General features: G+C 42.7%; 1 protein-coding gene across 1 annotated transcript in view; it reads left to right on the top strand.

Annotated features, from left to right (window-relative positions):
* Positions 1 to 2,959, top strand: part of LOC139387250 (solute carrier family 1 member 7a) — an 80,440-nt gene extending 77,481 nt beyond the window's left edge. Inside the window, exons 9-11 of the mRNA XM_071133360.1 lie at positions 904 to 1,038; positions 1,364 to 1,463; positions 2,265 to 2,959. Coding sequence (XP_070989461.1) covers positions 904 to 1,038; positions 1,364 to 1,463; positions 2,265 to 2,513 — 484 coding nt within the window. The 3' untranslated portion in view covers positions 2,514 to 2,959. The remainder of the gene's footprint in view (positions 1 to 903; positions 1,039 to 1,363; positions 1,464 to 2,264) is intronic.
* The last annotated feature ends 9,524 nt before the right edge of the window (positions 2,960 to 12,483 follow it).

The raw sequence follows: 12,483 nt of genomic DNA, 5'->3' as shown, positions 1-12,483 counted from the left end.
GGGGAGGAACTGTGTCCTTGTGGGGGGAGGTACTGTGTCCTTGTGAGGGGAAGTACGGTGTCCTTGTGGGGGAACGCACGGTTCAGTATATGCTGTGTACTGTATGTCAGAATCACAGGTCAAAGGTTATTGGTCAAATTCGATCATTACATCACACACCAAGGAACCAATGATTTCAGAGCCTCACTGTCTTCCTTCACTCTCTCTTCCTGTTTTTCTTCACTCTCTCTTCCTGTCTTTCTTCACTCTCTCCTCCTGTCTTTCTTCACTCTCTCTTCACTCTCTCTTCACTCTCTCCTCCTGTCTTCCTTCACTCTCTCTTTCTGTCTCTTCACTCTCTCTTCCTGTCTGTCTTCACTCTCTCTTCCTGTCTTTCTTCACTCTCTCTTCCTGTCTTTCTTCACTCTCTCTTCACTCTCTTCCTGTCTTTCTTCACTCTCTCTTCCTGTCTTTCTTCACTCTCTCTTCCTGTCTTTCTTCACTCTCTCTTCCTGTCTTTCTTCACTCTCTCTTCCTGCCTGTCTTCACTCTCTCTTTCTGTCTTTCTTCACTCTCTCTTCCTGTCTTTCTTCACTCTCTCTTTCTGTATTTCTTCACTCTCTCTTCCTGTCTTTCTTCACTCTCTCTTTCTGTCTTTCTTCACTATCTCTTCCTCTTTTTCTGTCCCTCATGGGTTGTGTCCCAAATGGCACCCTATTCCATATGCAGTTTGCTACTTTTGACCAGAGCCCAGTAGTGCACTAAATAGGGAATAGGGTGCTGTTTGGGATGCTACCATGATCAATAGCCTACAATAGAATCAACTAGAGGGTTGTACTGAGGCATCATTTGCAGGTGCTGGACACAGTACAGATCTAATAATCCAGTCAGGGTCACTAATAGCATTTCCTCTTTCGTTTCCAGTATCACAGCTACGGCTGCCAGTATTGGTGCAGCTGGAATCCCGCAGGCCGGATTGGTCACCATGGTGATCGTGTTAACCTCGGTGGGCCTGCCCACTGATGACATCACTCTCATCATTGCTGTAGATTGGGCGTTGTAAGTATAGTTTGTCTTCTCCGTGGTTTAGTTTTATCAATGCTTTTACATATAGCAATAAAGGTTCAGGTGTTGATTTTCAAAACAAAGGTTGTTGTATTTTACAGGGTAAAATTGTATTAATGTTTTACTGAGACATTATGACAACAAGGTGATCTTCAAATATATTACAAAGTGATGTCAATATGCCACAGAAACCCTGCTACTGTAATTGTATAGTGTTGTGTCTCACAAGACTACTAGTGTGGACTGCAGCTCCAGTGCCAGTTCCCCATAGAGCCTCCCAACACCATCAAGGCAGCTGAACCTCCATTTTGTGTTCCAGGGACCGTTTCAGGACCATGGTCAATGTGATGGGAGATGCCCTGGCCACGGGGATCATGGCTCACATCTGTAGAAAAGACTTTGTCAAGGAAGGAGAGCAGGTGAGAAATACCCTAACCTGGCATCACAATGCCTGCCAGACACTCTCAACTTTCCATTCACGGAAGTTTGATTTCCGTTGTGTACAGTGAACTGACTATCTGCTGGAAGAGGAAGAGGTGAGTGGTCAGAACCTTGGAGAATGTTACACTGTAGTACATACCACAGTAGAACACGGCTACAGAGGTCGAGAAGAGACCCAAACATTGATTTGCCTCCGATCACCCAATCTCTCTGTTGAATACAGACATTACAAATCTGACTAAAAGTCCTATCGTTTACTCTTTCTGCTAAAGACACCCGAAAGTTTATCGTTCCCATTATATTCAAAGACAATCACACAGAGTTCATTATGTTTTGACCCTCTAACTCTAATATTTATGAGCTTCTCAATTATATTTATCTCACTCAACTTAATCCTGATTATTTTCCTCATTTCTCTGTAGGCAATACAAAACCTCTGATCCTGTAGTGAGATTGTGGGCCGTCTATTCGTTTAATAACATAGGGAATTATTTGTTTCGGCACAAATTCCCAGATTGTTTTCTTCTACATTTGTGTGTGGTCTATTATTAAATGTTATGAGATTAAAGAACATTAAAACAAAGCTTCAATTGCAACTTATTCACGTGTGAATGCCGGCCTTTTAATTTTTAGTTTCTTATTCGCCGATGTGTCCATTTCTATGGATGCAGAAAAATGTATTTTGATCCAATAATCAGGCCATCGATTTGTTTTTCATGGGGAATACATTGCTCTGGCAACAAATTAAGGTATTAGTTCCTTCTTGTACCCTCCTGCAGGTGCCTCTGATCTGTGAGACCAAGCCCATGATCAGCATCCAGCAGATGATGACGTACCAGAAGAACGGTGGGTACCAGCACCCTCCCTGCGGACCAGAGGGCCCGGACGTGGCTCGTCTGATGCAGCTGGAGGAGGGGTTACGGCCGGAGCAGAGGAAGAGGAACCCCCACGCTCCCCAACACAAGAGGGAGCACAAGGACAAGGACCACTGCTCCATCGACATGAATGGCCTGGAGACTAACGTATAGAGGGAGCCAGTCATCAGCACCACAGCAACCGGCTGCGTCCCGATTCTCCACACTTCTCTAGAAGTGTGCACATGCATACTCTCCGTCACGGATCTAACAGTGGTGGATCTAACAACTCCCTCCAGACAATGGTTACACCAGTTCAGTGTTTTTAACACCATGACAATGAGTGGGAAAGTGCATACTTTGGAAAAAGGTGGACAATCAGAATGCAGCCAAGATTATAGCTACAGGCGAGAGGAAGGGACTGACTGACCAACTGCAACAGATGCATGATGAGGATCCAACAAGAAAATATGATTTTCTACATGATTTATATTACGACCCAGTATGATTGTGCATGTGTGTGTGTATGTACTTATCAGAGTTGTTACACGCCAGCAGAATGATTTTATAGAAACATTTTATATGAGGAGCAGGCATTCTATATGATGAGGAGACATTCCATGTGACAATGACACATTCCATATGACAAGGGGACATTCTATATGACAAGGAGAGCTTCTAAATGATGAGGAGACATTCCATGTGACAATGAAACATTTTATATGACAAGGATAAATTATTTTTGACAGACACATTCTATATGACAAGGGGATATTCTATATGACAAGGATACATTTGATATGTTGAGGAGACATTCCATGTGTCAATGAGACATTCTATATGACAATGAGACATTCTATATGACAATGAGACATTCTATATGACAAGGAGACCGTCTATATGATGAGGAGACATTCTAAATGACAAGGAGACATTCTATATGACAATGAGACATTCTATATGACAATGAGACATTCTATATGACAATGAGACATTCTATATGACAATGAGACATTCTATATGACAAGGAGATATTCAATATGACAATGAGACATTCTATATGACAATGAGACATTCTATATGACAAGGAGACAGTCTATATGATGAGGAGACATTCTAAATGACAAGGAGACATTCTATATGACAATGAGACGTTCTATATGACAATGAGACGTTCTATATGACAATGAGACATTCTATATGACAAGGAGATATTCTATATGATGAAGAGACATTCTAAATGACAAGGAGACATTCTATATGGCAAGCAGACATTCTATACAATGAGGAGACATTCTAAATGACAAGGAGATATACTATATGATAAGCTGACATTCTATAGGATGAAGAGACATTCCATATGAAGAGCAGACATTCTATATGACAAGGATATATTCTCTTTGACGGGCAGATATTATATATGACAAGGAGACATTCTATATGAAGAGCAGACATTCTATATAATGAGGAGACATTCCATATGACAAGGAGACATTCTATATGAAGAGCAGACATTCTATATAATGAGGAGACATTCTATATGATGAGCAGACATTCTATATGATGAGGAGACATTCTATACGACAAGGAGTATTTCTATATGACAAGGAGACATTCTATATGATGAGGAGACATTCTATATGATGAGGAGACATTCTATATGAAGAGCAGACATTCTATATGACGAGCAGACATTCTATATGACAAGGAGTCTTTTCATATGAAGAGTAGACATTCTTTATGAAGAGCAGACATTCTATACATTGAGACGTTCTATATGACAAGGACACATTGTATGTGAAGAGCAGACATTCTATACAATGAGGAGTTATTCTATATGACAAGGAGACATTTTATATGATGAGCAGACATTCTATACAATGAGGAGACATTCTATATGACAAGGAGATATTGTGTGTGAAGAGCAGACATTCTATACAATGAGGAGTTATTCTATTTAACAAGGAGACATTCTATATGAAGAGCAGACATTCTATACATTGAGACGTTCTATATTACAAGGACACATTGTATGTGAAGAGCAGACATTCTATACAATGAGGAGTTATTCTATATGACAAGGAGACATTCTATATGAAGAGCAGACATTCTATACATTGAGACGTTCTATATTACAAGGACACATTGTATGTGAAGAGCAGACATTCTATACAATGAGGAGACATTCTATATGACAAGGAGACATTCTATATGAAGAGCAGACATTCTATACATTGAGACGTTCTATATGACAAGGAGACATTCTATATGACGAGCAGATATTCTATACAATGAGGAGACATTCTATATGACAAGGAGATATTATATATGAAGAGCAGACATTCTACATGACGAGCACTCATTCTATACAACAAGGATACATTCTATATGATGAGGAGACATTCTATATATGATATGGAGACATTCTATATGATGAAGAGACGTTCTATATGATGAGGAGACATTCTATATATGATATGGAGACATTCTATATATGATATGGAGACATTCTATATGATGAGGAGACGTTCTATATGATATGGAGACATTCTATATGATGAGGAGACGTTCTATATGATGAGGAGACATTCTATATGATATGGAGACATTCTATATGATGAGGAGACGTTCTATATGATGAGGAGACATTCTATATGATATGGAGACATTCTATATGATGAGGAGACGTTCTATATGATATGGAGACATTCTATATGATGAGGAGACGTTCTATATGATATGGAGACATTCTATATGATGAGGAGACGTTCTATATGATATGGAGACATTCTATATGATATGGAGACATTCTATATGATGAGGAGACATTCTATTCAATGAGGAGTCATTTTATATGAAAAGCAGATATTCTATACGATGAGGAGACATTCTATACATGATAAGCATACATTTTATACGATGACATAAGAGATAAAGAAGAACTGTGGGAATCTTCAGTCGGGGATTGAGGATCTGTGGACCTGTGGATAATGACAGGACAGCTAAGCTTGAGCCTTAGCCTTCCATCTTAGCTAATCAACAACCCCCTCACAATGGATGTGTCAGTCAGTCTGTCTGTCTGTCTGCTGAGCTGAGAGGTGAATGTGACTACACTCTCATTACGCTTGTGGACTATGGATAAATAGGAAGAACTCATTTCTTTTTTGAAAATATTATTGAAATGTTATTGAAAATGTTATATTTTGCATTGGGTTTTTTTTCTTGTTGAATTTTGTATGTTTTTATCATTCAGTTCTTATTTTTCTGAACAACATCATCACACAAACAAATGTAATGTTGCTTCAAAACCCCCATACGGTGTTATGGTCATTTTAGGCTCATTGGTTAGTCTTATATACCCAGCAGGTTACTCTCACAATCCTCATTGGAGATAATACAGTAATTTACAGTATGGGGGTACCCCTAAACATATGGGGGTACCCCTAAACATTCAAGGCAAGAGCAGCAAGCTACAACTAAATAACCACAGGTCATACTCTGAATATGTTTATGATAATATATGCTGTAAATATATTTATTTCAAAGGTGAAAAGGAATTTGTAGTTTGTATAAACAGACAGTATGACTCAACAGGCGCCATTATATTTCTGTCATGAAATTAACATAATTATGAATTGTTTCTTCTAGTCCAATTGCACAAAATGTAACCCCCTTTTCTGTAAAAAACAAACAAACAAACAAACAAAAATATATATATATTCTAAGGAAAAACAAATACACATATTGAACTGTTGTGTATTGCTTCTGTTGATGAACTGATTGTTTGGTGTTCTTATTTGAAATCAGTAGTTTGGAATTGTTAGCTGAGTTGGATTTTCTTGCTATCGCAAATACACTTTCTGCCCTTATCATGTGCAACCAAAAGAAAGACAACGTTAAGAGTTCGAAGAAGACCAACAACACAAAAGGGACATGGAAAACGTTCAAAAAGATCAGTTACAAAAGTTCAAAAACCAAACGGATAGACTCTCAAAGAACCCAACGTTCCATCAAAGTTATAGTTACCATAATCTATAGCAACCGCTTAGTGTTGATGTACATTGCCCACAGACTCACAGGGTGAAGGGAAGATAAGCTCACTAGTGTTGATGTACATTGCCCACAGACTCACAGGGTGAAGGGAAGATAAGCTCACTAGTGTTGAAGTACATTGCCCACAGACTCACAGGGGCAAGGGAAGATAAGCTCACTAGTGTTGATGTACATTGCCCACAGCCTCACAGGATGAAGGGAAGATAAGCTCACTAGTGTTGATGTACATTGCCCACAGACTCACAGGGTGAAGGGAAGATAAGCTCACTAGTGTTGATGTACATTGCCCACAGACTCACAGGGTGAAGGGAAGATAAGCTCACTAGTGTTGAAGTACATTGCCCACAGCCTCACAGGATGAAGGGAAGATAAGCTCACTAGTGTTGATGTACATTGCCCACAGACTCACAGGGTGAAGGGAAGATAAGCTCACTAGTGTTGATGTACATTGCCCACAGACTCACAGGGTGAAGGGAAGATAAGCTCACTAGTGTTGATGTACATTGCCCACAGCCTCACAGGGTGAAGGGAAGATAAGCTCACTAGTGTTGATGTACATTGCCCACAGACTCACAGGGTGAAGGGAAGATAAGCTCACTAGTGTTGATGTACATTGCCCACAGACTCACAGGGTGAAGGGAAGATAAGCTCACTAGTGTTGATGTACATTGCCCACAGCCTCACAGGGGCAAGGGAAGATAAGCTCACTAGTGTTGATGTACATTGCCCACAGACTCACAGGGTGAAGGGAAGATAAGCTCACTAGTGTTGATGTACATTGCCCACAGACTCACAGGGTGAAGGGAAGATAAGCTCACTAGTGTTGATGTTCATTGCCCACAGTCTCACAGTGTTAAGGGAAGATAAGCTCACTAGTGTTGATGTACATTGCCCACAGCCTCACAGGGTGAAGGGAAGATAAGCTCACTAGTGTTGATGTACATTGCCCACAGCCTCACAGGGTGAAGGGAAGATAAGCTCCTACACACACCTTGCTGAGCTCTCCTGAGTGAGCCAGGAACGAGCTACAGTCTCAAAATAGAACATTTACCTCAGGCGACGTGTTATGTGTACACACTTTCCATACTGTGGCCACTAGAACATCCCAAATAGCACTCTATTCCCTGTGTAGTGCACTACTTTTGACCAAGGCTCTTGTCTAAAGTAATGCACTATATAGAGAATAGGGTGCCATTTGCAACACAACCCAAATCAGTAGTCCTTAAGGGATTCCCTTAGTCTTAACACCAGCCTGCCCTGGTTCTCTTCTTCCCAGATCATAGATCAGATCCCACAAGTTCCCCTTATCCGTTAATCGTTAACATTAAGGTGACCTAAGTCTGGTAGCCCGGGACTGAGAGGATGGACTAAACGGTCACTGAGCCAGGCCACACGGCCACCACAGCTGCTAACTGCCACCAGTTGGCACCATTGGATGGAGGAAGGGAGGGGTGGATATAGGGACGGGTGGAGGGAGATATTAAGAGTGCAGGCTGTGTCAGGCAGAAGGTGCGGCCCCGGTGGCGTTGGGTTGAGGGTGGAGGGAGATATTAAGAGCGCAGGCTGTATCAGGCAGAAGGTGCGGCCCCGGTGGGGTTGGGTTGAGGGTGGAGGGAGATATTAAGAGCGCAGGCTGCATCAGGCAGAAGGTGCGGCCCCGTGGGGTTGGGTTGAGGGTGGAGGGAGATATTAAGAGCGCAGGCTGTATCAGGCAGAAGGTGCGGCCCCGGTGGCGTTGGGTTGAGGGTGGAGGGAGATATTAAGAGCGCAGGCTGTATCAGGCAGAAGGTGCGGCCCCGGTGGCGTTGGGTTGAGGGTGGAGGGAGATATTAAGAGCGCAGGCTGTATCAGGCAGAAGGTGCGGCCCCGGTGGGGTTGGGTTGAGGGTGGAGGGAGATATTAAGAGCGCAGGCTGTATCAGGCAGAAGGTGCGGCCCCGGTGGGGTTGGGTTGAGGGTGGAGGGAGATATTAAGAGCGCGGGCTGTATCAGGCAGAAGGTGCGGCCCCGTGGGGTTGGGTTGAGGGTGGAGGGAGATATTAAGAGCGCGGGCTGTATCAGGCAGAAGGTGCGGCCCCGGTGGGGTTGGGTTGAGGGTGGAGGGAGATATTAAGAGCGCGGGCTGTATCAGGCAGAAGGTGCGGCCCCGTGGGGTTGGGTTGAGGGTGGAGGGAGATATTAAGAGCGCGGGCTGTATCAGACAGAAGTTGCGGCCCCGTGGGGTTGGGTTGAGGGTGGAGGGAGATATTAAGAGCGCGGGCTGTATCAGGCAGAAGTTGCGGCCCCGGTGGGGTTGGGTTGAGGGTGGAGGGAGATATTAAGAGCGCGGGCTGTATCAGGCAGAAGTTGCGGCCCCGGTGGGGTTGGGTTGAGGGTGGAGGGAGATATTAAGAGCGCGGGCTGTATCAGGCAGAAGGTGCGGCCCCGGTGGGGTTGGGTTGAGGGTGGAGGGAGATATTAAGAGCGCGGGCTGTATCAGGCAGAAGGTGCGGCCCCGGTGGGGTTGGGTTGAGGGTGGAGGGAGATATTAAGAGCGCGGGCTGTATCAGACAGAAGTTGCGGCCCCGGTGGGGTTGGGTTGAGGGTGGAGGTGGGCTAAGCATAGGGGGTAAAAAATAAAGTACGGCATAATGAGATGAACGCACAGAATTTAAATTACAAATGCATTCAAAATGTTTTCTAATTCAGATAATCTAGAAACAGTGCTTTTTTATTTTGTTCTGCTGGTTTTGCTTTTCCAAAAACCCCAATGACTGTATATATGAATCATAGGCGGTTGCTGAGGGGAGAACGGCTCATAACAATTGCCAGAACGGGGCAAATGGAATGGGGGTACTGGTACAGAGTCAATGTGGAGGGTATATACAGGGGGTACTGGTACAGAGTCAATGTGGAGGGTATATACAGGGGGTACTGGTACAGAGTCAATGTGGAGGGTATATACAGGGGGTACTGGTACAGAGTCAATGTGGAGGGTATATACAGGGGGTACTGGTACAGAGTCAATGTGGAGGGTATATACAGGGGGTACTGGTACAGAGTCAATGTGGAGGGTATATACAGGGGGTACTGGTACAGAGTCAATGTGGAGGGTATATACAGGGGGTGCTGGTACAGAGTCAATGTGGAGACTATATACAGGGGGTACCGGTACAGAGTCAATGTGTGGGGGCACCGGTTAGTCGAGGTAAGTGAGGTAATATGTACATGTAGGTAGGGGTAAAGTGACTATGCATAGATAATAAACAGTGAGTAGCAGCAGCGTAAAAACATGGTATAGAAAAGTTACATCTTAGGCCGAGTACATGGGGAGCTGTATCTCTGCAGATGATCAGTCTATCTGGTCAAAATCACTGACACAGGTCCCCGGCACAGGTAACTCCACCCTCTGGTGGTACGGGTACCTCCTCCTTCTGGTGGTACGGGTAACTCCCCCCTATTCCAAAGAGGTTTGGGTGATTGCAAAGTACTTGAGGACCCACATTGTTTGTTGAAGTAGGTAAACATACTCATTCCATTTCTTGTGTGTGTGTGTGTGTGTGTGTGTGTGTGTGTGTGTGTGTGTGTGTGTGTGTAAAGTTGACTGAAGTTTGTGAACAAACTCATTCAATTGATTTTTCTCTCCCTGTCTGTTACATGTTGAGTGAATTGTCCTTGGTCTGTGGGCGTTGTCAGACTGTGTCCCTTACGTTCAGGGTCAATGTCCATGAACAGACAAGGGGCTGATGCCCTTAATACATCTGAAGGCCTTGACTAGACATTTACTTCTTAGGGGAGAGGAGGGGAGGGAGGGTTGAGTGTGTGAGTGTGTGAGTGTGTGAGTGAGTGAGTGAGTGAGTGAGTGAGTGAGTGAGTGAGTGAGTGAGTGAGTGAGTGAGTGAGTGAGTGAGTGAGTGTGTGAGTGAGTGAGTGAGTGAGTGAGTGAGAGAGAGAGAGAGAGAGAGAGAGAGAGAGAGAGAGAATGCGTTCTGGACAAGGACTAATCTCATTACACTGGCCAATTTCCAAACCTATTTTTTGAAAACAATCAAATCAGATTTGGCATCCTACTTAAGATTGGGCTTCGCTCGCTTTGGTCATTTTGAAAAAAATAATAATAATAATTGAATGAAAAAATTGAATGAATAAAAAAATACAAGATTCTGATCTCTATGCATCTATGTAACCATCTGCCTCTCCTGAGGAACTCTATTTGCACTAGGCTTGGTGCGCTACATTCATATTGTCATACAGTCTTTCTTATCCCGGGATTCACGGTATTACCGGCATAGCCCACCAAGGGGCGCTAAAAATGCAAGAAAATACCATTTAGCCTCTATTACCAGAATACAGAAAGAAAAAAAAATTGAAAAGGAACAAACTAATTGTAAAGACAGCTAAATCCAGCTCATAAAGTTATACAAGTATAGTTAGTAGCTACCGGATGTCATTTTCGCTGAGTGTGGACATTTTACAAGAGAAAGTGAAGGAGAGCAATTGTGCAAATCATCACCTAATGTGCGCCGCGCAAATGACTCGCCGAACGCTATGGACTCACCAGCTCACTTTCTCCAGGTGCAGAACTGACCCAGCGTCGTCCGGGTTTGGCCGGCGTAGGCCGTCATTGTAAATAAGAATTTGTCTAGTTAAATATAGGTTAAATTGAATTCTCCTGTTGTGCTATTTACAAACAAACACGTGACTGGCTCAACTCTTTTGGGGAAGTACGGTGTAGGATTCTAGAACTCTTTTGGGGAAGTACGGTGTAGGATTCTAGAACTCTTTTGGGGAAGTACGGTGTAGGATTCTAGAACTCTTTTGGGGAAGTACGGTGTAGGATTCTAGAACTCTTTTGGGGAAGTACGGTGTAGGATTCTAGAACTCTTTTGGGGAAGTACGGTGTAGGATTCTAGAACTCTTTTGGGGAAGTACGGTGTAGGATTCTAGAACTCTTTTGGGGAAGTACGGTGTAGGATTCTAGAACTCTTTTGGGGAAGTACGGTGTAGGATTCTAGAACTCTTTTGGGGAAGTACGGTGTAGGATTCTAGAACTCTTTTGGGGAAGTACGGTGTAGGATTCTAGAATGAAATACACATATTCATGTTACGATACTAGAATTGATTGATTACTTTACATTTAATGAATGTATATAATGTATATATTAAGAACTAGGTGTATGGAAAGTTACTGAGTGAGACACGGGGGGAGGCAGGAAGCTTGCATTCTGTCAAACATGTTATTGTTAAATCTCATGGATCCTATGGAGAGAGGCAAAGGGCAAAAGTCTGGATTCAGTCACTGATAAGGTAAGACTGTGGAGTAGTGCATAGTGCCCTGGTCTAAAGTAGTACACTATATAGGGAATAGGGTGCCATAGAGCACTGGTCTAAAGTAGTACACTATATAGGGAATAGGGTGCCATAGAGCTCTGGTCAAAAGTAGTGCACTACATAGGGAATAACGTGTCAATTGGTATGCAGAAAGTTCCGTCTTTGTAGAAAACCAATCACGTCCTGAGAGAAAGATCAACATGACATTTGACCCTTAAAGATACCTATGTACAACAAATCAAATTAAAATGTATTTGTCACATACACATGGTTAGCAGATGTTAATGTGAGTGTAGCGAAATGCTTGTGCTTCTAGTTCCGACAATGCAGTAATAACCAACGAGTAATCTAAACTAACAATTCCAAAACTACTACCTTATACACACAAGAGTAAAGGGATAAAGAATATGTACATAAATATATATGAATGAGTGATGGTACAGAACGGCATAGGCAAGATGCAGTAGATGGTATCGAGTACAGTATTTACATGTGAGATGAGTAATGTAGGGTATGTAAACAAAGTGGCATAGTTTAAAGTGGCTAGTGATACATGTATTACATAAAGATGCAGTAGATGACATAGGGTACAGTATATACATATATAGTGCCTTGCGAAAGTATTCGGCCCCCTTGAACTTTGCGACCTTTTGCCACATTTCAGGCTTCAAACATAAAGACATAAAACTGTATTTTTTTGTGAAGAATCAACAACAAGTGGGACACAATCATGAAGTGGAACGACATTTATTGGATATTTCAAACTTTTTTAACAAATCAAA

This window comes from Oncorhynchus clarkii, chromosome 28, assembly GCF_045791955.1.
Source record: "Oncorhynchus clarkii lewisi isolate Uvic-CL-2024 chromosome 28, UVic_Ocla_1.0, whole genome shotgun sequence".
Lineage (NCBI taxonomy): Eukaryota > Metazoa > Chordata > Actinopteri > Salmoniformes > Salmonidae > Oncorhynchus > Oncorhynchus clarkii.
This window is presented reverse-complemented; position numbering and strand designations above follow the sequence as displayed.